The 26,636-nt window shown below is 43.7% G+C and overlaps 1 protein-coding gene across 5 annotated transcripts in view; it reads left to right on the forward strand.

Annotated features, from left to right (window-relative positions):
• LOC113138487 (ral guanine nucleotide dissociation stimulator) overlaps positions 1 to 26,636 on the forward strand; it is a 43,164-nt gene that overhangs the window by 12,618 nt on the left and 3,910 nt on the right. For 3 of the 5 annotated variants that reach the window (XM_026320970.1, XM_026320969.1, XM_026320968.1), the window contains exons 2-17: positions 15,681 to 15,985; positions 16,161 to 16,238; positions 16,907 to 17,130; positions 17,473 to 17,597; positions 17,782 to 17,997; positions 18,137 to 18,240; positions 18,370 to 18,454; positions 20,882 to 20,959; positions 21,265 to 21,351; positions 21,456 to 21,488; positions 21,697 to 21,818; positions 24,144 to 24,239; positions 24,333 to 24,537; positions 24,722 to 24,796; positions 25,358 to 25,624; positions 26,421 to 26,535. In XM_026320970.1, coding sequence (XP_026176755.1) covers positions 15,681 to 15,985; positions 16,161 to 16,238; positions 16,907 to 17,130; positions 17,473 to 17,597; positions 17,782 to 17,997; positions 18,137 to 18,240; positions 18,370 to 18,454; positions 20,882 to 20,959; positions 21,265 to 21,351; positions 21,456 to 21,488; positions 21,697 to 21,818; positions 24,144 to 24,239; positions 24,333 to 24,537; positions 24,722 to 24,796; positions 25,358 to 25,624; positions 26,421 to 26,535 — 2,215 coding nt within the window. Of the gene's footprint in view, positions 1 to 4,502; positions 4,826 to 15,680; positions 15,986 to 16,160; positions 16,239 to 16,906; positions 17,131 to 17,472; positions 17,598 to 17,781; positions 17,998 to 18,136; positions 18,241 to 18,369; positions 18,455 to 20,881; positions 20,960 to 21,264; positions 21,352 to 21,455; positions 21,489 to 21,696; positions 21,819 to 24,143; positions 24,240 to 24,332; positions 24,538 to 24,721; positions 24,797 to 25,357; positions 25,625 to 26,420; positions 26,536 to 26,636 lie in introns of those variants that run through there. The other 2 variants (XM_026320966.1, XM_026320967.1) reach the window with 2 other exon arrangements.

Here is a 26,636-nt window from a genome sequence, read left to right on the forward strand (position 1 = left end):
GTTTAAGGACATGTTGATAAAGATGAACCTTCTTGTGAGAACAGTTGCTGTAAACTAAAGGTCATCCTGATCCTTCTCATAGGAGTCAGGCCACCGTCTTGTATTGATCAGTAAACCATGTTAGAAAAGCGTTTACAGGCAAAATAATGATTGCATTTATCTGCTGATTAATTTGTGATCCTAAAGATCAAATTCACTTGCGTGTAAGTCGCCGACTGTTCCATTTACTTTTATTGGTTTATGGGACGACCACATACAGATCTACAGCTGCAGCCTTTCCATATTTACTTTGTGTAAATACTGTGATATAGCCCCCAGCGTAAAACACTAATATTAGTGACCCTAATATTCCACTAATATTGGGCACAGCAGAATAAGAGCTGAGCTGATGTAGGGCTACAGTACTTTGAATACAGACATGTAGAAGACTTAACTTAGACTAGATTTCTTGTTTTTAGAAAATGAGAGAGCTTTTAAAAAAGGAAGCTGACTCGGTATTTAAACTACAGAACTTCTGCTTCTGAAATGTTCGAATTTGGTGCTTTTCTCTGTCCCACATTATAGAAGATTGAATCTGTTATTGGAACAAAACAACACATTTAAAGATGTGACATTAGGCTGTGAAAATGATGGTCTTTCTGAACATCACTGACACATTTTAATTGTGTTCATCTGCAGATTCAGACTCTCAGTGAGTATACATGCTGCACATCAGGCCTTTTTCTGTTGAAAGGATTTGGTCTCATTAACACAGAAAGCGCTTCATGTGCAGTGTTTAATTTTAGAGCCCTGAAATTAGCCTGCATCTGTCTTTGGAACATTTCAGATGTGACTTGCTTTAAATGATGTAAACAGCATCTGTAATATTACTGTTTCTGTGTCAGACATCAGAGCTGGTAAACAGCAGGAACATTCAGGCTGGTTCTTGAGTGAATCATCAGCGTAGAAGCACAACGTGTCTGAAATGAAAGGATCGATTAGATGCTTCTCTAGTCCCTGATCCTACTAACTGACACCAGAAGCCAACCACCAAGTGATATTTCCGCTGACCCACTTTGACCCGCTGTTGGCGCCTCAGGTCTGTGAGCTTCCTGCGGGCTGTCGTTCTATCAGAGAGGTCTAGCCCACCTGAGGGCTCAGTGAACTGGTTGATAATAACTTGTCTTGAGGATCCATCATGTGTGTTGTGTGTAGCTCCGTCCTCCCACTCAGCCGGTCAGGTTGTCTCAGCCCAGCACCTGTCAGTCATCTTGATGAGCTGTTGGCTGCCTGGTGGTTGAGGTGACCAGCGGTGGTGCAGCCTTCGCCGTCTTTGGAGGTGCAGTTAGAAAATATCATATCTTCTCTTTTCTTTCTGTTTTATTGTCAAAACAATATGTTGGATGTTCCTGTGAGCTATTATTACAGCTGCGTTTCCCCATATTGTCATTTAGATTTGGGTAAATTTTAGTGGATACTTCACAGGAGGAGTTAATTTCATTCACAGCAGCGTCAGTAATCACATAAAAAAGATTTTATCTGACTTTATTATCATCTATTATAATGTGTTAATCAGTTTTTATGATGCTTGGGAAGCGTAATGTGTTCAAAATAAAATTTTACTCTATTTGGAATTAAGCAACCTCGTATTTGTCGTAGCACTTCATGTCCCAGAACCGTTACTGTCTGACAAAATGATCAAGAGTCAACACAGAGTTGTTGTGTTGAGTCTGTTTACACGGCCTGCAGACACACGATCGTCCTGTTGGACTGGGGTCAGCGTCCACCTGGTCGAGGTTCAGTCCAGTGTTCAGTCTGCTGTGGACTCTCTATCGGCTGGTGACCGACCGGGTCAGAGTGCTGTTTGGTGCTGGGCGACGAGTGTACGCTGTGGTTTCCAAACAGTTTTTGCTGGGAACAGCTGCTGCTGCTGGGAACGGCTCTGATGAAAGCTGAGGTTTAACCATAGACAGAAATGTGCTGTTAAGGCAAAACTGTGCAAGAAGAAGCTGGTTTTGATTCTGTTTTTTCATATGACAGTTTCCTTTTACACTATGCAGTCACTTGATCCGTTATAAAAAACTGCTGAAGGTTTCCATCCCAGAGCTGTCCAAAACAGCTATTTCCTTCTGATGTCTTTCAGCTGCATTTGGCAGGTTTGAAAAATCTTCCTGGACTGGTCTCTGTACTTCTTTTAATCAGTTTATTCTGATTCTGTTTGCCTGTTTTTTCCGGTTGTATAACTTCGTGCTGTGTCTGCCTCTCTCATTGGCTTTATTTGTTACAGATTTATAGTTTGCGGAGCTCTGGGGAACATTGTGCGCCTGGCAGCAGCCCAGTACAACCACAGGCCTCCACTGCTGGCCAATGAGCCTCCGCTGGGGGTGAAGCTCCTTGGAAAATGGCATCCTGACAAGAGTTTTGCAGAAGTAAATCTCTGCATTGCTGTGTGTAATCAGGATTGAAATTTCTTCCTGATGTCACTGCTGTGACTGTAATTTTCACCTGGTCATGGTGGTTAGCGGCCTCCTCGGGGCTGGGACCTATAGCAGACTCTTCTTTAATTATGCTGCTTGGTATCTCTCTGTGTGTGCATCTGGTTAATAGCGTGTGCTTCTTCATGTGGGCGAGAGTAAGAAAGTAAGGCGGGCTGTTCACGTCACCTCCTCGTGGGACAGCAGCAGCACGACACCGCGCTCTGTTTCTGGTTTTCAGCAGATGGAAGAGGAGCTTTAGTTAAATCACGGCAGACTGAAAGTTGGCCGAGCTCACTGAGATTTCTCAGATTCAGTCCATATGGGTTTTGTGGAAGACTGATACAAGCACCAGTGTTTTTATACTGACGCTTCTGCTAAAAGTCCAGTCAGAGTTTTCAGTCAGAGCAGCATGTCCAGCTCCTCAAAACCAGGACTAGATGTTTACATGTGCAGCAATTAACCAGGATACGTCACGTGGGGGGCCTGGTTTTCTCAGACCAGTTCAGGACCTTGATTTGGATCAAAATGGGACCAGACTCTGGTCATTATTCAATCTAATCAGATATACAGCTTCCTCTATAACATGGCATTTTATTTCTATGTATATTTAAATATACATTTAATTATTCTGTATATTCTGTACATATCTGGCACCTGCTAGCATTAAAACATTATTATTACTATTTTCTTTTTCACTGGGCAAGAATATCAGCATCTCTATCGATCACTCCAAAATGCAAAAGCCCATGTGGGCCCTTAGCTTCTCTCTTCCTTCCTCTGTCTCTCTAACACACACACACATATGAAATGTGTGTGTGTGTTAGCAGATGTGAGTTATGAAGAGCAGTCGCTCAGTGATCAGTGAGAAAGGTCGCCGAGGTCGGACATGTTTGTGGTTTGAGGCGACCTCAGCTGCAGCTGCAGATGTTTTTCTGATGTTTGTTGAATCGCTTTTACACATGTTTTTGAAACCAAATACCATTAATTACAGTTAACTAATTATCTGTAAAATACAGACAACCCACCTGTTGTGTTCATTTGTTTTGCTGACACGTTTAAAACAGGCTAATTATTTAGAGTTGGTAATCATTTTAAAAGCCTGGCGATTGTTCCTGACTTTGGCCAGTAGGAGGCAGTGTCAGATGTCAAACCTCCAAAGGCTCCTGCTGAGATAACACTCCTGAAATCTGTCAAAACTGAAGGAGCTTCTCTCCCTGCTAGTTCACATTAATCAGGGGCTGACGAGTATTTCAGGTGCTGTGGGAATTGTGTTTTTTGGCTTTTAAAATTATGGACAAAATCTCTCGAAGCCCTGCTCAGTTCATTGTTTCCAGCTGCCTGCTTCAGAAACCAGTTAACCTATAAACCAGGACCATTACTGGAAGTGCAGATTTCAGCACGGTCACTAAACTGTACATCAGTGTGTTTTCTTTTCTCATAGCAGCCTGCTGCCATAGTGAACACAAACACACTGCTGTCACTTCCCAGACACATGAGGTAAGAGAGGAGGCTACGCTGCCTTCAGGGACACCTCTTAGGCCTGTACGTATATATTCCTGTACAGCAAATTACAAATTACTATACGCATAGTGTAGGTCTGCTCATTTGGCTGCATTAAATATCAGATCGTTCAGATTAATACAGTAATATATCATCAATAAATGATTGTGATTCATATTAGATTATTTTTGATTAAGATACTGATCAGCGTCATATAAAGTATTAAAATGAACGCTGCTTTTAACAGCTGCAACACTGAAATGTTAATTCATCATATAAATTATTCTGAAACGACATTTTTTACTTTTGGTACTTCAATGTGATTTCATTTCTGTTATGGTTTTATTTTTAATGCAGGGTTTTAAGATGTAGCAGAGGAACTGTACACTGTGTACTTAAAAAACCGTGAATACGTCTTGTTACCAGTGTTTAATCCTCCGTTACACCCTCGGTGTCTGGTATTTCCGACAGCCCTGAAGGCAGCACAGGCTGGGGGAAGGCTTTAGAAAAGCCCCGCTCTGACTCACGAGTGTCCTGAACGCAGCACACGGCAGCCAGGACTCACCACAGCCGCGGAGCCTCAGGCAGAACCGGCGGCTCCGGGCGTTAAAAACACACTTAGGAACCGAGAAAATGCCGCTGCCGTCGCTGTGACCGAACCCCCGGGCCCGCGGGCATCCATGGTCTATTTCCCGGGAATGCAAAGCGAGGCGCAAAGCGTCAAGCCGGGACAGCTGCTCGAGATGTTTGACTCGTCGTGGAGGGTGCGGAACATTTGGGACGGGGTGAGGCTGGAGGTGGTCGAGGACCCCAGCCCGGTGGTCCTGCACAGCTTCACGCACCTGGACCCGGACCTGCCGCTGTTGGAGGTGAGGAGGAGGCCGGGGAGGTGGCGGGGCCGCTGCGGGAGGAGGGTGAAGGAGGAGACCGAGGTCCGTTAGCTGATCCGGTTTGTTGTGTTGTGATTCGGAGGAGAGTCCGGGGTGGGGAGGCTTAGCTGGGTCCTGAATTGTTTTGTACAAGGAAAACTGCCATGATCTTATAAAACCACATGCAGTTTAATAATGAGCAGTATGTTTAGGGATGGTTTTTAGGGCTGTGACTCTTATTTTGGCTTACAGACCAAAGAGGAAGCAGTTTATTACCTGTAGGTGTCCAGAGGGCCCAGTTTATTTGCCTTATATCTCAGGTGATATTATATAACCTGAACAGAGCCGCTAAAATGATATTTGTCAGTGTGTACAGTGTGCTCACCTGCAAGTTCCTCATCAGTGTAAAATGACAGCGTGGGCTGGAAAGTACAGGGTTTTTTCCCTGGGTGATACAGTTTCATAGAGATGCCACATGCTAGTGAAACAGACCAAAGAAACACCTACAGGTATAGAAATTCAGAGTGAAACACACTGTGGCTGCTCAGACCTTGGCAGCAGAGTACAGTTACAGGATGACTGCGCTGTTTTTCACAGGTTTCACTGTCGTTATTATGCCTCATTCAGTTCAGTACTGAAAAGACGCCGGTGTGGGTGGCACGGAGTCAAATCTTACCAAGTCTTATGAAATACCAAAAAATAGCAATATTGAGAATCGCTGGTCTGTTTGTCATGTCACTAATTGTTTCCCTGGTCTTTATGGATTTATTGTATTTGTCAGTGTGGTGCAGAAAATCCATTTAAGACAACATGAACCCATAAATGTCCTCAGCATTTATTTCAGGGAATAGTTTCCAGGTATACTGACACGTAATCGGTGAATTGGTTGGTTCAAAAAAGATTTAAAAACTGCAGAATGTTTGTGCCAGCCAATGTAAATCCCGTGGTGCTGACAGTTTATCTTGCCGACCTGCAGTAAAATTGACCTGTGATATTTATTTTCATTATAAATTAACCTGCAGATTATTTTATTGATTCAATTATTCAGTTTTTGTTACTAAAACGTAAGAAAAATGCTGTTCTTCATTTGTTGAACTGACAATTAAAAAGCTTTAAAAATAATTTAAATGATTAATTACTTATCTCAAGTGATGTGAATGATTTTTGTAGAGCACAGAAAATCCATTTGTTTTTGATTAATATGCTTTTTATTTTCTCTGTTAATTAACTGGGTCCAAAGCAAAGTAAAGTGTTTAAGTATTGTAACTTAAACAGCCCAGGCTAACATATACTGTCATATTAAATAACAAAATCCATCTGGTTCTGTAGATTTAATGACATATTCTGTACCTGCAGGTTAAGATCAAGTATATATCTAATGCATTTTTTGGACACTCTGGACTTTACACTTAATCCCAGTCACCAAATTTATCTGATTTCATGTCCATAACCTCACTCATTTATTTCCCACTGGATCAGTTCGACTTAAAGATCCAATTTCTCTCCTGTCTGTAAAATATCCTTTTTTGCGTCTCGTATATTCGAGCAGAGAAGGAGGGAGCGTGAGTAATCATATTTATCAGGCTTATGTAAGGCCAGTGCTCAGACGAGGACATCATCATAACTGATACCACATGGAGACGATGTGCTGCGTTCTGTCTGTCCTCTAGGACGGGATGAGATGTTCTGTGTTTGGTTTTTCTGCTCTCTTTGTCATCAGTCAGATCTGAAACGATATCACGAGTCTATTAGTAAAACCCCTGTGTTTGCCGGAGCTCAGAGAGGTAGCGCTGGTCTCTCTGCTCGGCTTTAATCCCCTCTTCTAACACAGTTACCTAATGCTTAATCCACCTCCTGCAGAGTCCGGGGGTGTCCTCCAAAATCCCCGTCCCCCCCCCTTCCTGCCGCAGAGGCCGAGGTGCCTGTTATTTGATGCCAGGTGGTGTTGCAGTATGTGGGGTCACTGGGGCTGATGTGATGGTGCTGAGGGTGGGGGTGGTTGGGTTCAGTCATTTGTTGATCCCTCTGGCTCCATGCAACCAGCACCAACATCAGCCTGCAAGGATCAGATGGCTTTGAAATGGAGGTCTGGTAACAGATCAAGTTACTGCTGTGTTAGAAAGTGATGCTGTGCTGCCTGACTCAGTGCAGATTCTTCCTTTCATATTTGTTTCTTTATTGTTCTGCATGACAAAAGGTCTGACGTGCTGCTGAAACCTCAACGTGCAGGTAAAAAAATGGTGCATTCACACTAGATACTGATATGATGAAGCAGTTTATTCTCACTTCTGTTAGTTTTTAAATTTTAGGTTTCAAATATCTGTCCCACAGCTGTCTGAATATAATGCGTTTACACCTCCTGAGAGTGCTCCAAACACTGTAGTCCAGGAGCCAACCTGCACCATTAAGGACCAAACCCTTATAAAATACTGAAGGACAAAGAACAGATTGATCACTGAGATGGTCTGAAGAGGGTTTAATCAGTCAGTAGTTCAACAGCTCATTGTTAGAGACCAGACTGGACTGGGAGCACAGGACATCAGACTGAGACCTGCAGCTCTGCAAACAACTGAAGTGCAGTTTGTTGTCTCTGCTGCCCCTCATGCTGTGAACTCACTTTCATCTAATTCACTTTGTACGTTTTTAGGAAGTTCACTCATACGCAGAGCTACTGTAACAAAATCTCAAAACAGTTTGCTTTCTATCATGTCTGGCCTTCCTCAGCACTAACAGTGACTCAGCTGTGCTTACAAGCTGTCCCAGAGCGGTGACTTAATAACACAGTGCAGCTCTAGTCATCCCACGTGGAAGAAATAATCACACAATCAATCAAAAACAAACAGAATATCTCATTACGATCTCAAGAACATACAGTGTTGGTTTAAAGCCTGCTCGTTGTTATTTTGGGTGCAGGTTACCCACGTTCGAATGTCCATGTGACCCAGATTTACAGTGAGAAAACTGACTTCACTGAGTTTTCTGCTATTTTGTGAGAATCGATGTCATGTCTGCTGCACAGCGGACACACCCTGAGTGAGTGGAGTCCAGCTGTGATGTGCCCTTTTTAAAGATAAGCGGTGATTTAAGCACAGGTGGAAGTTTGGCTGTGAGTCCCAGTGAGGAATCGGAGCCACTACGTCCGACCCCGGCCGGCACAGAGCAGCTTTTGTTTCCGCCGTTCGCTTTGGAGAGATCGGAGTAGCCGAGCGGTAGATGTCAGCTGCAGCCAGAACGACAGAAACAGACAGTGGCTGAAATGTGAAGGGCCGATGCCTGGAAAATACTTCTCCAAATTTATTTAGATAGCCTGATCCTGCACTCGCTGTCTGTCTGTGTAGTCAATTCAAGCTCCAAATCAAAGCTGCAGCTCAAAGTGTTAAGTCTGAGTTGTTTTTCCCTGGATCTGGCAGGTGACACATCATCCTGAATAACAACAGATTTAATGGCGTTGCCTTTTTACCACATGACAAACACAAGTTGTTTATAGTGATGAACCTGCAGAAAATTAGCTTTATGTTGAGTTTCTGCTCACTGTTCTGTGTCCATAGTCGGAGACAAACCGGTGAAGACAGTGGAGCATTAAACAGCTGAAGAGGCTGAGATGTCCCACAGGAGGTGGTGGAGACCAAACCCAGAGCTAAAACTGAGGGCACACTGGGCTTATGTTTGCCACTTGTACAAACATCCATGTTGGCTTTAAGTAATGTGATCTGATAGAAACCTTTAGAACAGAAACTAGTTGTTTGTTTTCTCAACTGCTGTTTCCAGGGCCGAAAATGAACTTTGGACCTCAGGGGGTTTGGGGAATATTTGCAAAGAGAACAAGAAAACACGAGTACGCATACAAAGCCCATGAGTTTACTCAAACTTAAACGACTTGAAGATTCATATCAGAACTGAAACCGTCCAGACACAAAACTAATTACAGTTCTCTTTTACTCTGCACAGACATGTTTACCATTGTCCTCTGTGTGTTTTGGTATCAGAGAATGATTCAGTTGTAGAATAGAAACAATTAGTCATCTAGAAAGACGAAGACTATCAGGATGAGCAGTTGAGAATTGGGAAGTTAAAGAAGTAAAACAGCTCCGATCATCCAAACCTTTGAGTAAAGCACAACATTGGAGAGCTTTGTTGTTCTAATAAATGTCAAATACAAAAGTTTTCTTTATTGAGGCAGTTGGAGTAAAGCAGGACAGAGCTGTTGCTGTAGGGGTGGAGGTCTTTACTACACTGTCTCTGGACATGGCTGAGAGTTTGGAGGTTTTCAGGACGAATGTGACCACAGTTCCGTTGGATCCCTGCTGCAGTTAGCATAGTGCTGACTTTATGCTTAACTCATTGTCCACTTTATATATTTCTCCTGAAATTTTAGCCATAGCTGCAAAATAATAACTGTGATAGCATTTTCCTTGTGCTGTTGAAAAACCTCCTAATCATTATCTCGTTTTATGAAGCATTCTCATGTTAAATTCCAGTTAAAGGTGAATTTCTATCTCATTGTCTCATTTTGAGCTTTACGCTTCATTTGTCTCAACTCAGGTGCATTAATTCTCTACTTCTGGAGCTTTCCAGCACATCACACAGTTCTCATCATGAGCTTGCACCATGAAAATGTAGATATGCAACCTGTGAAAAATCCAAAACATGTAGTGGCAGATTTGATCAAAACTCCAGAATAAGTGAGTAGGTGGATTTTGAGTTGATATAGTTTAGTTGTAAACAGCAGTGTACGATACTTCAGACAGGAGAAGGTCAAAGAAACTGTGGTGTGGTCACTGCCAGGATCCCCACCAGACTCCAGTGAAAGATAAGAGGTTTATTCTGCTAATGAAGATCTGGACATGCATTTTAGTGACTGATAATTGCTGACAAAGCCAGTTTAGCTGTTGGCCGGTGTTTCTCTAATACCTGTCACAACAGCTCTGTCACAAAGTTTCAGCAAACACAGGGACAGGACTGCACTTAGTCATGGGTTAAATCACGATTTAGGTTTGGATGAAAGACCAGAGACGATATAACAAACTGTGTGGGTGAGATGAAGAAGTAAATTAGAAGGCAACCTCCTCCAACTTTCTGTTGCAGCAAATTATTCCTGTCACGTTGGATTTACATCGACTCCGTAAACACGGATGTTTCGAAAGGATCTGAAGTTTCAGCTAAATTAAAAAACAATCATCTGATAGCACAAAATGTAGATTGAGATCAAGTCCAAAATCGAATCAGTTGTTCTTGGGCCTGCAGCCAGTCTGTCAACTGCATTCCACAGAAAAATCTGCTCGTGTTCATGTCAAGTTTTTGCTGGAAGAGGCTCAAAGACAAAAATAGACTTTTTAATCATGGTGATAATTTGAAACTGCAAATGCTCACATTAGTCCAATGTGGTGTGGGTGTTTCATGTGTATGTTTTAAACTAGAGATTGCAGCTCGATTACAGTGTCGTTTGTTTTTGATCATGTCTTTTCTGTCGGCGCTGTTTAATTAGTTTCATTTAATGAGTTAAATACCTGCAAAACTAATTTTTCTGATCTGCCTTAGCTGTGCTTGGTTGTTGCTAATGTTAGCAGGCTAACAGAAACTGGTGGTCTGATATATATCATGGCCCAGGGCTTATGATTCAAACACTTAATGATCCCTGCTTTCAGCCAGTCAGCGTTTAGTTTGAACTGTGTAAGCGGCTCATACAGTGGGAGGTGAAGTGCAGCCGGCGTCTGGCAGTTTTCTTCTTTTTCACCGTGTCCAGATGATCTCAATGGTTTCCAGCGCTCATTGTTAGCGAGGGGAAGTCGCTGGCTTGTGCTCCAGGGTTGTAATGGATGGGTGCTATTGTTGGTTGTTGCCTGTTTTGGGGGCAGGTTTTCAGGGAGTTTCCCTGCTGGTCTACATTTAGCACCGGACTCTGGGGGGCTTTCTATGGGTTCATTTAAGAACGTCTAAAGCAGGTGTGTTTTCTGTCGATGAGCGTGCTTGTTTGGCCTGGAGGGGATTTGGCTCAGATTGAGGGTTTACTTTTTCCCCGTGTGTGTTTGTTTTCGTTTGTTCCTGCCCAGCTGCCTGTGTTTATGTGGACTGTAACCCATCAGATGTAAGGATGATTCAGTCTGCACACTATACTACACTATACTACACTATACTATACTATACTGTATTTATGCATATATGTATTTACAGTTGTTACTAAACAAGGAAAGAATCGCAAAAAACAAACTAATTTACAAAAAAACCAAAGAGTAAAATTATTCCTCGTTCCTTCATTTGCCTGAGTTCCCTCCCACAGGTCTCCATGATAATTGTCAAGCTTTGTGAGGTTTTCTTTATTTTATTTGACTAAAGTTTTTCTACAAATTACAGTGAAAAAAAACTCGTTTTATTAATTACAGTCAGGCCCTTAAGAATTTGGTCAGTTTAGTAATCTTTCCTCTGTCCCCCACAGTGAACTTGGACGTTTATGTTATTGACGTTAATTTAGGTGAGACAGAGCAGAAAATCCATTCATCCAGCAGCAGAGCAGGCCCTCACCCACTGAGGCTCCTGTGACGTGGTTTTCCCTTCTCCTCTTTCTGTGTCTCATCACTCTTTGCTGACACTTTTATTCTCCTCACATTCCTCCAGCCCACATTTACATTCAGGGGCCTTGGCGGTCAGGATGGTGTAGGTGAACGTAGATCTGATAAGAGTTGGAGTGAGTGTGGAGGAGGCTGATTCTGGATGCCAGACATTTCTGTGGACCCAGCTGGAGGTTTCCCATGTTCTCATTTTATTCACAAACTCACACAAGATGCCAAGAAACACCAAGAAACAGAATATTCATTTCACAGCTGAATTAGAGACATTACATTTCAGACCATGCATTTATATTTATGACATTTAGACGCTGATTTCTTTTTATTAATACATCATCAGTGTCATCTATTATCTTTATTCTTGCAGGCAAATGGATGGATGGATATTTGTGACTGTTTTAAGGTGGTGCTGTATCTGATGAGCTGTGGAGGCTGCATAAATATTGGAGTTGGTATTTATCCTGATGGCTAAAACTAACCTTCACATTTTTGCTGTAAATACCTTTGACCCAGTTTCTCTTTGTTTTCTGCAGCAACATGTGGTGACTAGATTTAGACCAACTTCTGCTGGAGAGCAGCCAGTAAATGAAATCAGCCCTTTAATATGATGGCGGCTGTGATGCACTTTGTTTAGTTACTTCTTTAATAGCAGTGGGTGAATAGAGTACGCTTCCATAAATAAAAGACATCTGGTCCTTTGTTCTGAATGTTTTTAGTGTCTCGTGTTCAGCATGCAGTCTTCCTCATGTTCCTGGTCGGCCTGTGTTCCCTGCTGCAAACCTGTTCTTTTGGTTCTGTGTCTTGTGGTTTCTATCATCTTTTAAGATGCTTTAATGTATTTTCATTTATTTATTTTTGAAGAGAAATGCAAAAAAACATTCCCCAACATTTACTGCATCTCCACAACATTGGTCCCTGTTCTTTCTGCTTTTTCTGCCGACATTAGTTTGAAAACTGTTTTTGGGTTAGTCCGACTTGTTCTCTCATTGTTATTTGATAAGTCTCAGGTTCTGTAGTTGGTATGTTTCCCCGACCAGCAGTTATTAATATTTCTGTGTAGCTACACCTAGACATCGATACACACATCTCCCACATATTAACTGTGTGTCACATGAGGCTGTCATCTTGCTTTGTCCAGAACCCAAAGAGGTTCAGTTTACGAAGAAAAGCATCCAACCCCCACATTTAAGGAGCTGGAAACACCAAACATTTGGCATTAAAGAAAACTGGGGCAGGAAAAAAATCCACAGATCCCATCAGGTCTGCATATTTTCTAATAGTAAAGAGAAAAAACTCCCTCTCAGTGAGAGTTAATCCTCTTAAGCCAAGTGTAAATGTATCGCAAACAAAGTTTCGGGAATGACGAGGGGTCAGAGATCCGGGAATTACGTGGAGGAGGAGTCAGTGATTTCCAGTGAAGCCAGGACTGATCTGGTTGACTCAACACTGACTCAGGCTGCAGGAATGGGACACAAACCTCAACTTAAAAAAAAAAAAGAAAAGAATCCCGGGGCCTAGCTTCTTGTCCAGGGAGAATTCCCTCGTATTTGCACTGAATATCTTCTCAGTTGTTTGTTCAGGGAGAGTTTATTTGATCTGAGATGGGTCCAGGATGCTGAGGGCGGATGGAATTTGAAGAACCCCTGTTTTTTAAGCAAAGTGCCCACAGAGGTTTCATCTTATTCACTTAAGAAATGTAATGTAAATTAGGTTAGTGGTTCAGACAGACACTTGGAAAACAGAAGAGCCCTTCAATCACCAGCTCCATGTGGAAACTGCATTCTTCCGATTTAAGACCGCCTGGTGTAAAGACCCTCAGCTGCTTCCTGCTACCTGCAAACATTTGGTCTTTTGTGTCTTTACATGTTTTCACTCCTTCCCGTTTATCGTTTGAGTTATAGAATAGGTTTGGTCGTCATGGTGACAGAGGCGGGACTGGTGAATGGGAGCATTGTAGTGGGAAATGACGCGGCGGCCGGAGCGAGGTGCTGCCCTTGAGCCCCACATGTTTTCAGAGCCTGTAGTGATAGCGGCGCAGCCTCTGTGGCTCGGCTGATAAGCAGCTGTCCTGCTGTCAAGGCCCTCGGCTACAGCTGCTCCTCAGCCGTTATACTGTACGGGATTTACAGCAGTCCGGGACTTAGTCTCCTCTCTGCCCATTTATCTGCCACACACTCTGCCGGGGTTACACAGGTCCAGGTTCTGTGCAAAGGTGAGGCGATAATGGAAACGAAATGCTTCAGCCTGGTCTGGAGCAGCCACCCTGTGGAAAACAATCTGCAGGTTGATTGATAATGGAAATAATGACTAGTTACAGCCCTAAGCCTGAGTATAGGAATGGGAGTTCTTAAAGGTACAGTATCTCTCGTCAGGCTGGTTTTCCACATTCAAACGTTTCCTCATCTGAGCCTGTTTCCACAGTAACTGAGACAACAGCGAGACTTGGACGTTACTGAGTCTTGCAAATGGACTCTGATGACTAATGCTCCCAGAATGCACAACAGGGGGCCGTGACGGATGACTGTGGCACGCCAGATTACATGCCATTCCCCCTGATTCACGCTACTGTAGCTAATGCTCTTTGGGTTTGAGGTGTTCAGCAGCCTCAGCGCTCCCATTGTCCAGGTTTATTTTTCAGCAGTGAAAGAATGTGCTGATTGAAGCACATGCTGCGGTGAGAGGCTGTTTGAGTTGGATGAAATGTTTTGGTAAATGACAGTAGGCAGCTTTAGCGTTATTCATTTTCAGTTTTAGAGCAATAGTCTAATAATAATAATAGTCTTCATTTACTCAGCATTGTCTTAATGTTACAAGGTGCTGCAGAGTCGAGCAACCACAGTATCATGGTAAGAAAATCAGTAAACGACTTAAATTCGCTATAGGAAGGAAGAAATAAGATTTTAACCAAATAAAAGATGCAATGAAAGCTTTAATTTGTTTTATCCAGAATGGTTTTTTAAAAGAGATGGAGCTGGTTAATCTGAGATCTTCAGGTAAATAGTTTGATATATAGATTTTAATTTTTTATTAACAGTCGTCAGTACTACCCAAAGTTTTCCCTCTTTAAATTCCAATGGAAAGAAGGCAAAATCCTACAGCCCATAATTATAATGATGTAAAAGATTTTTTAAAATTTCATTCCTTCATTTGACTTCTAGTCTCAAGAGGTTAGTACGGTCCAAGGCCTTCAAAATCAATATCGCAGTGTGGATGGGTGACGTGTCCGAGCTGAGGCGGCGCCAGCTTCAGTCTGCTGTTTACAGTCAGGCTCAGAGTTTCCATTTCAGTACCATGTCAAATACATGACCACAGTATTGATAAGAACGCTTTGTCGATAACTGGTCTCATACAGTGTCAAATGTAGAGTTCAGTACAGTAACGTGTTTGAGTATAAATGTATAAAACAAAACTTAAATCCTTTGAGGTGCATATGCAGCGTTTGTGTCTCTTTGTGTACAAACTGGAAACTGATCCACTACTGGCTGTTCTAACCTTGGCTGGGGGGGGGGGGGGCTCATTCAGGGAGCGGACTTTGCCAACACAGGGTAGAGAAGCTGGAATAACAACAGAAGGGCTGTAGGTAGCAGAGAGCCATGGGGGGTGGTGTAGCTGTCCTGTCACATGTTACTGCATGTGATTGTTCTGAATCTTAGTTCATGGTATTTTAAAATAATCAGGGTTTAAGTCTAAAAGCGTCAGATGTTGCTCAACCCCTTCGCTTTAAAGTTGAGTTTCATGTTCCAGGGAGTTTGTGTTGTGTAACATTCAGCTGTGCTGATGCAGGATCCATGCATGTTTGTATCGTGACTGTTGAAACCAGCTCTGTCGACATCAGTGTTGCTGCCTGTTGCATCTTTGTTGTTGATGCTCAGGAGAAAACAACAACGTGCTGGTGACCAGCAGCAGCCTCTCATTCATGCAACATGTGGCTTGTGTTAATTCCCTGTTGGCTTTGTGCAGGCTGCAGCTTGTATTGTAGTGCTGGTTATCCAGTAAGCTCTGTTTAGCAACAAGCTATTGTTTGTTTGTGCACAGCCCGTATGACTCAGAGAGACGGTGCACAGCGGAGAGCCCGGTCACACAGATGCTCATAATTAAAGGGTTTCGTCCCAAAATGAGATGTTGGACGTTTTTAACTCGATGTTCCACAGAATAACGGTGTCTTTTCCCAGTCTCCGACTCCCTCTAATCTGCTCCAAACAGATATTCAGAGAGAGAAATCCACCACGCTCTGCGCTGCAGTCTGCGGCCGTTAGTCAGATGTCTTATTTTCTGCCTCCTCTGTCTCGTAGAGCTCGACGCAGGAGATCGGCGAGGAGGCCGAGGAGGACGCCATTTTCACCATCACGCTGAGGAAGATGCAGCTTCACCAGTCGGCCAGTAAGGGCCAGCGGTGGCTGGGCGTGGAGACGGACTCGGCCCTGAGCCTCTACGAAACCTGCAAGGTGCGGACCATCAAGGCCGGCACGCTGGAGAGGCTGGTGGAGTACATGGTGTCTGCGTTCAGGGGCAAGGACTCCACATACGTCACCATCTTCCTCTGCACCTACCGCTCCTTCGCCACCACCAAGCAGGTGCTGGATCTCCTGCTCAACAGGTACAGTTTGCACTAATTTTTATCACCCTCTTCGCTGAAGAGTCAGAACCCATAAAAAGGTCAGGAGCCATGTTTTGTGGCTTTTCTAATTACGATGTTGAAGTTCAGCTAATGATTTTTCCATCCCTGTGCATTTACTTTGGTGAACGACACTGACCCTGTGTTTCTCCTGTAGGTATGCCAAGCTCCAAAATGTGCCTGCAGCTCTCCAAGCACACAGAGTCTCCCAGGACGAATGCACAGAGCTGAGGAAGTAAGTCTGCTGCGATCTTCACAGCACATTAATCACAGCGCTGAGCCTCGGCCCACACCTCCGCAGGTTAACAGGGTGTCACCAGGAGCTATTTTTCTTTGCTCGACGCCTGTCATCAGACTGGGCGAGCAGTTCTGCAGCAGTTTGATAAAATGCAGTTCACAAACTGATAAAATACAATAAATCACAGAATAAAACACCTTCACTGTACTTTGTGGCTTCAGCTTGAACACAGATCATTAGCATCATTGCTTCTTTTATCCTATTAGTTTGTTAAAATGCTTCAGTGAAAAGCTCTAGCAAGCTGTAACTTAATGCTAAAATATGGTGACATTTGTGAACAGCCTACGTTAAAATGTGTAACATTTACTTAATATTTGGTTTGTGATAATATACGACATCCTAAAGATAAAGCCTGCAGTGATGCTTAAATATTAACATGAGGAAAATCAGTTCAGCGTTTTTCCAAAGATGGTCTGCTGTAGGTGGGAATGTGTTTAGATACCTGGATACTAAAATGTTTGCACCACAGATAAGTTCAGTGAGAATTAAAATGAAAATCATTTTTGCTCTTTTATTTAGCATTTATATTTAGCCCAACAGTTTGCTATACGTCTCATTTGTTTGGATTTTATTGATCATATCATGACGTCTCTGACTCTGTGCAGCACTGTTTCATCCATACTGGGCGCGTGGCTGGACCAGTACTCTGAGGACTTCTGGAGTCCTCCGAATTACGACTGTCTGCACCAGCTCCTTTCCTACCTTCACCTCCACTTCCCTGGCTCGGACCTGGAGCGCCGTGCCCGCAACCTGCTGGCCCACTTCCACCGCCGACAGCAGTGTGAGCCTGATCCTGATGGTATGAAGGCAGGACAGGAGAGGACAGGAGGTCCCAGTAAACACTTAACTTTGTTATTAATGTAAAGACTGAGAAAATTAGATTTTCCTCTGGAGAATTTGTCGTTGTGCACAGCTACACCTCACGTAGCTACAGACGGTGTCAGTTCACATGTTGTGAGACAGAACAGTTTGGTTGTACAAGTGATAAGAACTCGTTGGCGGTGACTGTCAGCAGGGGCACTGAGAGAAACTGTCAGATCTCTTAGGAAGCAACAAACACCAAGGTCGACAAAAGAAGGAGGTGTTGAAAGAGAAGAGGTGCAGGAACTGTGCTGTAGGTTGAACCGCGGATGCCAGGACTGTGAATGATGGTGTGTTTTTATCTCTTCAGGGGAACACCTTGGCTGCCCTTTTGCTACGCAGGAAGAAAGTGGCTTTGAGGACGAACTTCCTGCTTTCAGTTTCCTGTCGTTTGACCCCATCATGGTGGCGGAGCAGTTCACGCTCATGGACGCGGTGAGGATATTATCAACATGTTTAACAGGACCGGCACTCTTAAACAGCAGCTGGTTATCTTCTGCTGATAAACTAATTGATTATCTGACTGATTATAAGTCCTTCAACACATGCATGACGACATGCAAACTGGTTGAAAATAAAGCAGTGAAACACTTGGTTCATGCTCTGTCTCTCTATGCAGGATCTGTTTAAGAAGGTGGTGCCCTATCACTGCCTGGGAGGGATTTGGTCTCAGCGGGACAAGAAGGGGAAGGAGCACCTGGCTCCCACCATCAGAGCCACTGTGGCCCAGTTCAACTCTGTTACCAACTGTGTCATCACCACCTGCCTGAGCAACCCGACCCTGAAGCCCAACCAGCGAGCCAGGCTGCTGGAGCGGTGGATAGATGTGGCTCGGGTGAGGAACCTGTGACTGGTTTTTGTGGGATCTACTTTTCATCAAGCAGTTAGAGAACATTAGCAAACATGGTCAGGAAATAAAGACAGCACACTTTGCCTTCTTCTTCTGACTGGATTGTTGTTCCTGTTGTGTTCAGGAGTGTCGAATCCTGAAGAACTTCTCCTCGCTGCGAGCCATCCTCTCCGCCCTGCAATGCAACGCCATCCACCGCCTGAAGAGGACCTGGGAGGAAGTGTCTCGGTACGTTCTCAGTGTCTCTGGGCATGTTGTCGTGCTCGTAGTGAGTAAATTAGTTGGCTTTGGGCTGACTTTAAAAGAGATTTCAGGCTTTGTTGTTGTTGTTTTTTAAACACCAAACTCAATCCACAGGGAGAGTTTCCGCATGTTCCGCGAGCTGTCCGAGATCTTCTCAGACGACAACAACTACTCCCTCAGCCGAGAGCTGCTGGTGAAGGTGGGTCACATCTCAACAGGATCCACAAATGTCATTTAAACTGTTAAGAAAAAGTCAGTTTTATCCACATACTAGTTTAGTATTTCATCATTTTCAGTGCTCAGGATTGTTGCAGCTGATACTGTTATTCAGGGACTGAAGCCCTTCATGCTACAGCAGACCAAGCTAAATGGTTTAAACATGATTGTGAAGGGGCGGATATGTGCTTCTCTTAATACCACACTTGGTGTCTGCATAGGCGGATGTGTTCACACGTGTTGTCAGCCCACATTTACATTGTGAGTGTAATTTGGGCTGCAGAGACTCTCACAGCTGTGCAGATGTGAAAGTGTAATTTACACATCTTCATGTCTATAGAGGATGAATCAGACCAGCCAATCAACAGTCTGTTTGAGTTATATTCATAATGCCTACATATGGCAGCTGATCAGAGGCCAGCAGGATGTAGGCTTGGTGACCTGTCCATTGTTGGACTTCCTCACATCTGTGTAACAACATCTGCAGGGCAGCATCCAAAGAAGCATGTTCCTTTGGGCCACCATGTATTCCTGATGGTGTCCTGGGTGGGCCCGGTGCAACTGACAGATCGCTGCCATTATGAATGTGGTTTATGGAGCCTAATGCACATCTGGAGTGTTTTCCAGCTCGTACTGACGCATTTGGTACAAGGACAGCAGGAGCTGACACAGAGAAAAGTGACTGAACAGGAAATCTACATGTTCCAAAATTTTAAAACAAACACAAGCTCTCCAAAGATGAATGACAAACAGGGTTTGTTTTAGTTAGAATAACCTGAGCAATGTCCAAATTCTTTATAAACCTGCTTAAAAATCACAGATGCTCCCTGAAGCTGCAGAAGCTGACTGGGAGTCGTCATGTTTTTGCATTTTTCACTATATCACAGCAGTTCACTGATGGATTTCTTTCCATCCATAGGTATATGTTAAACCTGGACTGCTTTAGATCATGCTGATTTACAGATGTAGGCCTGAGGTTACAACCGTGAAGAAATAAATATTACCTTCTGCTACTAATGGCAGGTGTTGTTCCTGAAGTTAGGCCATGTTTATTCCTCATATAAAAATAAGACAAAGAACAGCAATAGGACCAGAACATCCCACTAGCATGGTTCTTACACTCCTGGAAACCTGGCACTCCCCTGAGCTATTCATGGACTGATTTCAAAAGGATCAGCAGTGTCCTAAAACAGCTGGACACTGTATTTCTTATCAAACAAACACGAAGAGATGGGGAATATTTCCACCTTCAGTGTCAGGGGTACAGAGGGGTACAATCCATTCAGTCGACCATTGGGACATGTACCAAGTTCATGGGTTGGTGCTTTCTTCTCATACGCACATTAATGCCCTTTGAAAGTGTCAGAGTAGACACTGGAGATGGTGACCATGTTTCAGAGCCCTGCGTTTTCTACGCTATCGTCAGTTGATCAGCCTGGGTGGTTTGCTGATGTAACAGCGAGTGAACACCCAGCGCTTCCTCTGAGGGGAATCCCTGCTAACGTCACAGGGAGGGAACCTTCCGTGGGGGTAGATAACAGCTCTGGCCCAGCGCTCGAGTAAAAGAACAGGTCAGGGCGTCGCCTCTCACGCTCTATCTGCTCCGTCCAGGCTGCATTGACGACGCAGGCAGCTTGAGTTACACGGGGCTGCAGAAGGCCTCCGAACATTACGTCACTCTGAGGAATGTGGCCGAGAACGCCAGGAGGGAGTGTTTTTAAAAAAGTCGAGAGTCGACATGAAAATGTGTTTACGTTCCTTGTTTCAGATCATAGAAATGACTTTTTACACTTCAGAAATATCCATATTTTAGTATATTCAGCTGCTGACAAATGTCAATAAATTCATGCACTTAAATACTTTTAGGGTTTAGCATCCCTGCTGGTTTTATATTGATATGTAGTGTCCGGAGTGGCGTTTTTCCCAGAATTCACTTTCTAAGGGCCTGGAAGGGATTCAGACCAAGTCCAACAAGTATCCCTGAAGGGAGGTTCCCGCCTGATAACCCCACAGACCCGAATCCTCCACTGTGTACTGTACTGTTTTTTTTGGGGGGTTTGATCTGTAAGGAAAGTTGAACTACTACAGAAAAACCTGTTCTCAGTGTCAGGGTCAGGTTTCCACATCACACCTCTGTTAGTGTGCAGAAAACACAGGAACTTTCTAGATGAAAACAGGGTTTTAGCGTCAAAATCAAACTGATGTTACAGTCTGAAAAACATTTTTGAGGAAAACTGAACCATTTTGTGTCTGCACTTCAGTGTTTGGGATGGTGGCAGGTAATTAAGCCCCGTAGGTGGATTAAGTAACATGTTCAGACACAGTGTGAAGTGTGTGTGTGTGTGTGTGTGTGTGTGTGTGTGTGTGTGTGTGTGTGTGTGTTTAACATGGTGTGCTCTGTGTTTTTTAGGAGGGGACTTCCAAGTTTGCAACTTTGGAAATTAACCCCAAACGAGCTCAGAGGAGACACCAGCAGCAGAGAGACCTGGTGAGTCCACAAATCACAACAGTACCAGATACTCTGGACAGAAATAGTAAAGTACTCACCCCCGGCAGCTGTCACCCCAGTGATAAGTGATAAGCATCAACGGTTTTGTGCCAGTGGCTCCATCTAGTGGCTGCTGATGTTACTGCAGTTCAGTCCAAGCTTATCTGTGAATGTTTTATCACGTGGATTTTTTAGTTTGTACATCTCATTACAGCTTTTTAGTTTTCTAGTGATTGTTCATACAAAAAGCTTTTGTTCCGTTATTTCCTGTCTCTATGTTTAACTCGTCATCCCTCTGTGAACAGGGAGTGATGCAGGGGACGATTCCTTACCTGGGCACCTTCCTGACAGACCTGGTGATGATGGACACTGCCATGAAGGATTACACTGAGGTCAGGATCCTCTGAAGCATGAGCTGATACTGTGATGCTTTTTTTTTTTTTTTTACTTTCACTTCCTCGTGTCTTTATCTGTTTATCTCTTCCTATCTTTTCAGGGAGGACTCATCAACTTTGAGAAGAGAAGAAAGGTGAAGTAAACCTTCCTGTTTGGGTTCAGTGATCAAACAAAAGTCAGAAATTAAAACTCAAAACATGGTTTAAAGGCATTTGTTCACGTGATATTAAAAGTGAATCTCAGAAGGGCTCACAGGAAAAAGTCCAGACAACAAATAAATCAGGTGCATTAAAATCTGACAGCTCACTCTGTTCTTTTCCTGCTCTGTTCTCTCCCTGCAGGAGTTTGAGGTGATCGCTCAGATTAAACTGCTCCAGCTGGCCTCCAACAACTACAGTTTCACTCAGGACAGCCACTTCAGAGAGTGGTTTGCAGGCGTGGAGAAACTCAGCGAGGCAGAGAGGTCAGTCAGTCCACTCGTGCTGAACGTGAAGCATTTTATTTACAGCTAAAAGTCCCTGCCCGGGCTGAGCTGTAACTTCAGCGAGGTGATGCGGAGAATAACAAATACAGTTATAACTAAGGATATATGCACATATATAGAGACTCATATACAGTGGGTACGGAAAGTATTCAGACCCCTTTAAATTTTTCACTCTTTGTGTCATTGCAGCCATTTGCCATAATCAAAAAAGTTAATTTTATTTCTCATTAATGTACACTCAGCACCCCATCTTGACAGAAAAAAACAGAAATGTAGAAATTTTTGCAAATTTATTAAAAAAGAAAAACTGAAATATCACATGGTCATAAGTATTCAGACCCTGTGCTCAGGATTGAGTAGAAGCACCCTTTTGAGCTAGTACAGCCATGAGTCTTCTTGGGAATGATGCAACAAGTTTTTCACACCTGGATTTGGGGATCCTCTGCCATTCTTCCTTGTAGATCCTCTCCTGTTCTGACAGGTTGGATGGTGAACGTTGGTGGACAGCCATTTTCAGGTCTCTCCAGTGATGCTCAATTGGGTCTAGGTCAGGGCTCTGGCTGGGCCAGTCAAGAACGGTCACAAAGCCACTCCTTTGTTATTTTAGCTGTGTGCTTAGGGTCATTGTCCTGTTGAAAGGTGAACCTTCGGCCCAGTCTGAGGTCCTGAGCACTCTGGAAGAGGTTTTCTTCCAGGATATCTCTGTACTTGGCCGCATTCATCTTTCCTTCAATTGCAACCAGTCGTCCTGTCCCTGCAGCTGAAAAACACCCCCACAACATGATGCTCCCACCACCATGTTCCACTGTAGGGATTGTATTGGACAGGTGACGAGCAGTGCCTGGTTTTCTCCACACATACCGCTTAGAATTAACGCCAAAAAGTTCAATCTTGGTCTCATCAGACCAGAGAATCTTATTTCTCATAGTCTGGGAGTCCTTCATGTGTTTTTGGCAAACTCTATGCGGGCTTTCATGTGTCTTGCACTGAGGAGAGGCTTCCGTCGGGCCACTCTGCCATAAAGCCCCGACTGGTGGAGGGCTGCAGTGATAGTTGACTTTGTGGAACTTTCTCCCATCTCCCTACTGCATCTCTGGAGCTCAGCCACAGTGATCTTTGGGTTCTTCTTTACCTCTCTCACCAAGGCTCTTCTCCCACGATTGCTCAGTTTGGCTGGACGGCCAGGTCTAGAAAGAGTTCTGGTCGTCCCAAACTTTTTCCATTTGAGGATTATGGAGGCTACTGTGCTCTTAGGAACCTTGAGTGCTGCAGAAATTCTTTTGTAACCTTGGCCAGATCTGTGCCTTGCCACAATTCTGTCTCTGAGCTCCTTGGGCAGTTCCTTCGACCTCATGATTCTCATTTGCTCTGACATGCACTGTGAGCTGTAAGGTCTTATATAGACAGGTGTGTGCCTTTCCTAATCAAGTCCAATCAGTTTAATTAAACACAGCTGGACTCCAATGAAGGAGCAGAACCATCTCAAGGAGGATCAGAAGACATGGACAGCATGTGAGTTAAATATGAGTGTCACTGCAAAGGGTCTGAATACTTATGACCATGTGATATTTCAGTTTTTCTTTTTTAATAAATTTGCAAAAATTTCTACATTTCTGTTTTTTTCTGTCAAGATGGGGTGCTGAGTGTACATTAATGAGAAATAAAATGAACTTTTTTGATTTTGGCAAATGGCTGCAATGACACAAAGAGTGAAAAATTTAAAGGGGTCTGAATACTTTCCGTACCCACTGTATACAAATACCCCCCTTTCCAACTTTTATTAGATTCATTACTGTGAAGTGTCACAGTTTACTGTATGGTGTGACCATTTATAATGTGCAGTACGGTAATTGAAAGTGAAATATATATATATCAGATCCCTGTGCTCATCAACAGTTTTTATGATATTCTACTTTGTACCAGGTAAATAAAACCCACACCATCAGCTCTGAACCATCCAGGCAACAGTCTAATTTACTTCAGAACACTTTTTCCATTTGTTGAGCTGTGATCATCATAACGTCATTGCTGCCAGGAAGAAACAGCGTCTTCAACATACTGACAGAAATTAATCCAGTTTTTGTTACTTTGATTTGTTTTTCCATCACTTATCATGGAGCTTGTGATGTGGGACCATGGTACTGGATTAGAGCGACTACACAGCCCACAAAGCTGTGCTGAGTTCACTGACATATTTCTGGGTGTTGAGTTGACAGGAAGACTTTGAATACAAGGTCCTCTTGTCTTATCTTTGAGCTGAATTCAGAGTTTCATTGTCATCGCTCTGACTCCCTGTTCCTACAGCTACAATCTGTCGTGTGAAATCGAGCCCCTGTCGGAGTCGGCCAGCAACACGCTCCGAGCCAAAAAGAACGGAGGCATCATGAAACGCTGGAGCGAGTAAGTGAGATGAACGGAGGTGCTGGGCACAAAGGTTTTCTTAAACTGTCTGACTCACATTATCATCATTCATTGTTATTATCTCACATCCAGCCGACAGCTGACGGAGGCCGGATCCAGCAGCTCCGCAGGCTCTCATTCCAAGTCCTTTGACCACTCACACTACAGACCGTACCAGGGAGGGGGAGGGGACAGCGGCGACGCTCTCAGCGTCACCTCCGTAAGCTCCAGTGGTTCAGACCTGGAGGACGTGAACGCCAGCTTCCTGTCCGATTCTCCGGAGGGACACGAGAGGAAGGTAAGAAAGACAGACGTCTAAAGTCATCCAAAGAACCTGAAGTCTTCTACCTTCATGTTCTTTTCAATATGTTACTGTAAATCCAGCTGCTGACATCACCTCCTCTCAGCCAATCACATGCTAGTGTTGTGTGTCCACCTGTTTGTTGATTGTGTTGGTCTTTCTTTTTTGTGTCTGACTCTAGACGTCGACTCCTTCAGTGAAACTCACCGTCTCTGCTTTGGGGAGAGAAGCTCCACCAGCAGATACAACCTCAACGGTACCAGCTTTAACTTTGTTTGCGTTTTTATCCTAATAACTTGATCAGATGTTTTTATACGTGACAAACCTGCAACATGTCAATGATGTTTACTGCTGAGTATTTGATACATGCATCATGCTGTCCAGGCTGAAACAATGATTAGATGGATTGCTGCACAAACTACAGCCTCTATGATAGAGGGAGGATTTACTGTGGGACCTTTGTATTAGGCTGGATTAGTGTCAGCTTGGTGTACCTAATGAGTATATTTGCACACCTGATAAACAGTTTCTATAAAATATAATGTATTTGTTCCATAAAATGTGAGGGGCATGCAGCAGAGAAATAAACCATTTAAATACATTCATATGCAAAGAAATGAAGCAGGATATCCTGGGTCCTACATTTCCCATAAGGCAGCTTGGCAGCGTTTCTTTGTTCAGCCCTCTGTGCTTGTTAAATGCCCACGATATCAGACTCCTTTCAGACATTAATCCGACTCTTGCTGTAATGCAGACGTTGGCCTCCTGTCCAGTATTTCTCCTCACTGCTCCCTCCACCCTCCTGTTCCCCGTTCAGTTCTGGGAGTGTACGTCTCTGTCGTCTCTGGACACCTCCGGGATGGGCTCCAGCTCCGGCTCGGCCTCCGGCTCCAGCAGCGCCTCCTCCTCCTCCGTCTCCTCCTCCACCCCACTGTCTGCCTCCCGCTCACACAAGCGCTCGGTGTCGGCGGTGTCCAACTACTCGACGCTGTCGCTGCCGCTGTACAACCAGCAGGTTGACGACTGCTGCATCATCAGGGTCAGCCTAGACGTGGAGAACGGCAACATGTACAAGAGCATCCTGGTGAGGATTTTTCTTTTTCACCTGAATCGTGTTTGGCAAAAGATTTTCAACATCAAACAAAAAATAAAACCTGCTTGGGAAATTCATTCACATTTATTTTGGTTTGTTTGGTCCATTTGAAGTTTCCTTCCCCTCAAAAATGTTTTTATGCCGCACAAATATTTGTCCTGCACCGTCCTGACTGGTGTGTGTGGAGAGTTTATCCCTAACAGGCTGTTTCCTTTGACATGAACATTTATTTAAGAATAATTTAATCTTTATATAAGACATGTCCCCTTGCTAACAGTTAGCTGCTTCATGCTAACAGCTAGCCAACTGCTAATAGCTCAGCTTTTAGCGACTAGACAACTTTACGTTTTCAACTGAGAAAATAAGACAAACTAACAAATTCTTATTTCGACTGTAAACACATCTGCACATTTTGCTTAATAACTGTGAATATGTGAAAACACGTAGAATTAACTTAAAGCTAGCTAACTTTATAAAACCTCTATGGCTAATTAGCCACCAGCTAACAAGCTAACAGCTAATGGCACCAGGTGCTAACCACCCTGACCTGTCTGAGTCTGCTAACAGCTGGTTTGAACTCTGGGTCTGAAGGAGGCTCAGACACACACAAACATGGCTGGAGTCCTGACACAGGGCTGTTATCTGGGGAGCAGGTCGTGGGCGGGGCTTAACACCTGGGCTCATTTACATAGAACTGGATATTTATGAGTCTTGGGCTTAATAAAGATGTAATGTTGACTTCAAATGTGAAAAATACTGATGAAACTGGTTTCGTTGCTCATTTAAGGTCACGAGTCAGGACAAGACTCCAGCTGTCATCAGGAAAGCCATGATCAAACACAACCTGGAGCGAGAGAAGACCGAGGACTACGAGCTGATGCAGAAAATCTCTGAGGACAAAGGTAAGACATTAAAAAACATGGTATCAAAGAATTCTGCCCTTTTTATTTATTTCTATTCCTGGAAGCCTTCACCCTCAACACAAACGTTAACATTAATATTT

Source organism: Mastacembelus armatus, chromosome 9 (genome assembly GCF_900324485.2).
Source record: "Mastacembelus armatus chromosome 9, fMasArm1.2, whole genome shotgun sequence".
Lineage (NCBI taxonomy): Eukaryota > Metazoa > Chordata > Actinopteri > Synbranchiformes > Mastacembelidae > Mastacembelus > Mastacembelus armatus.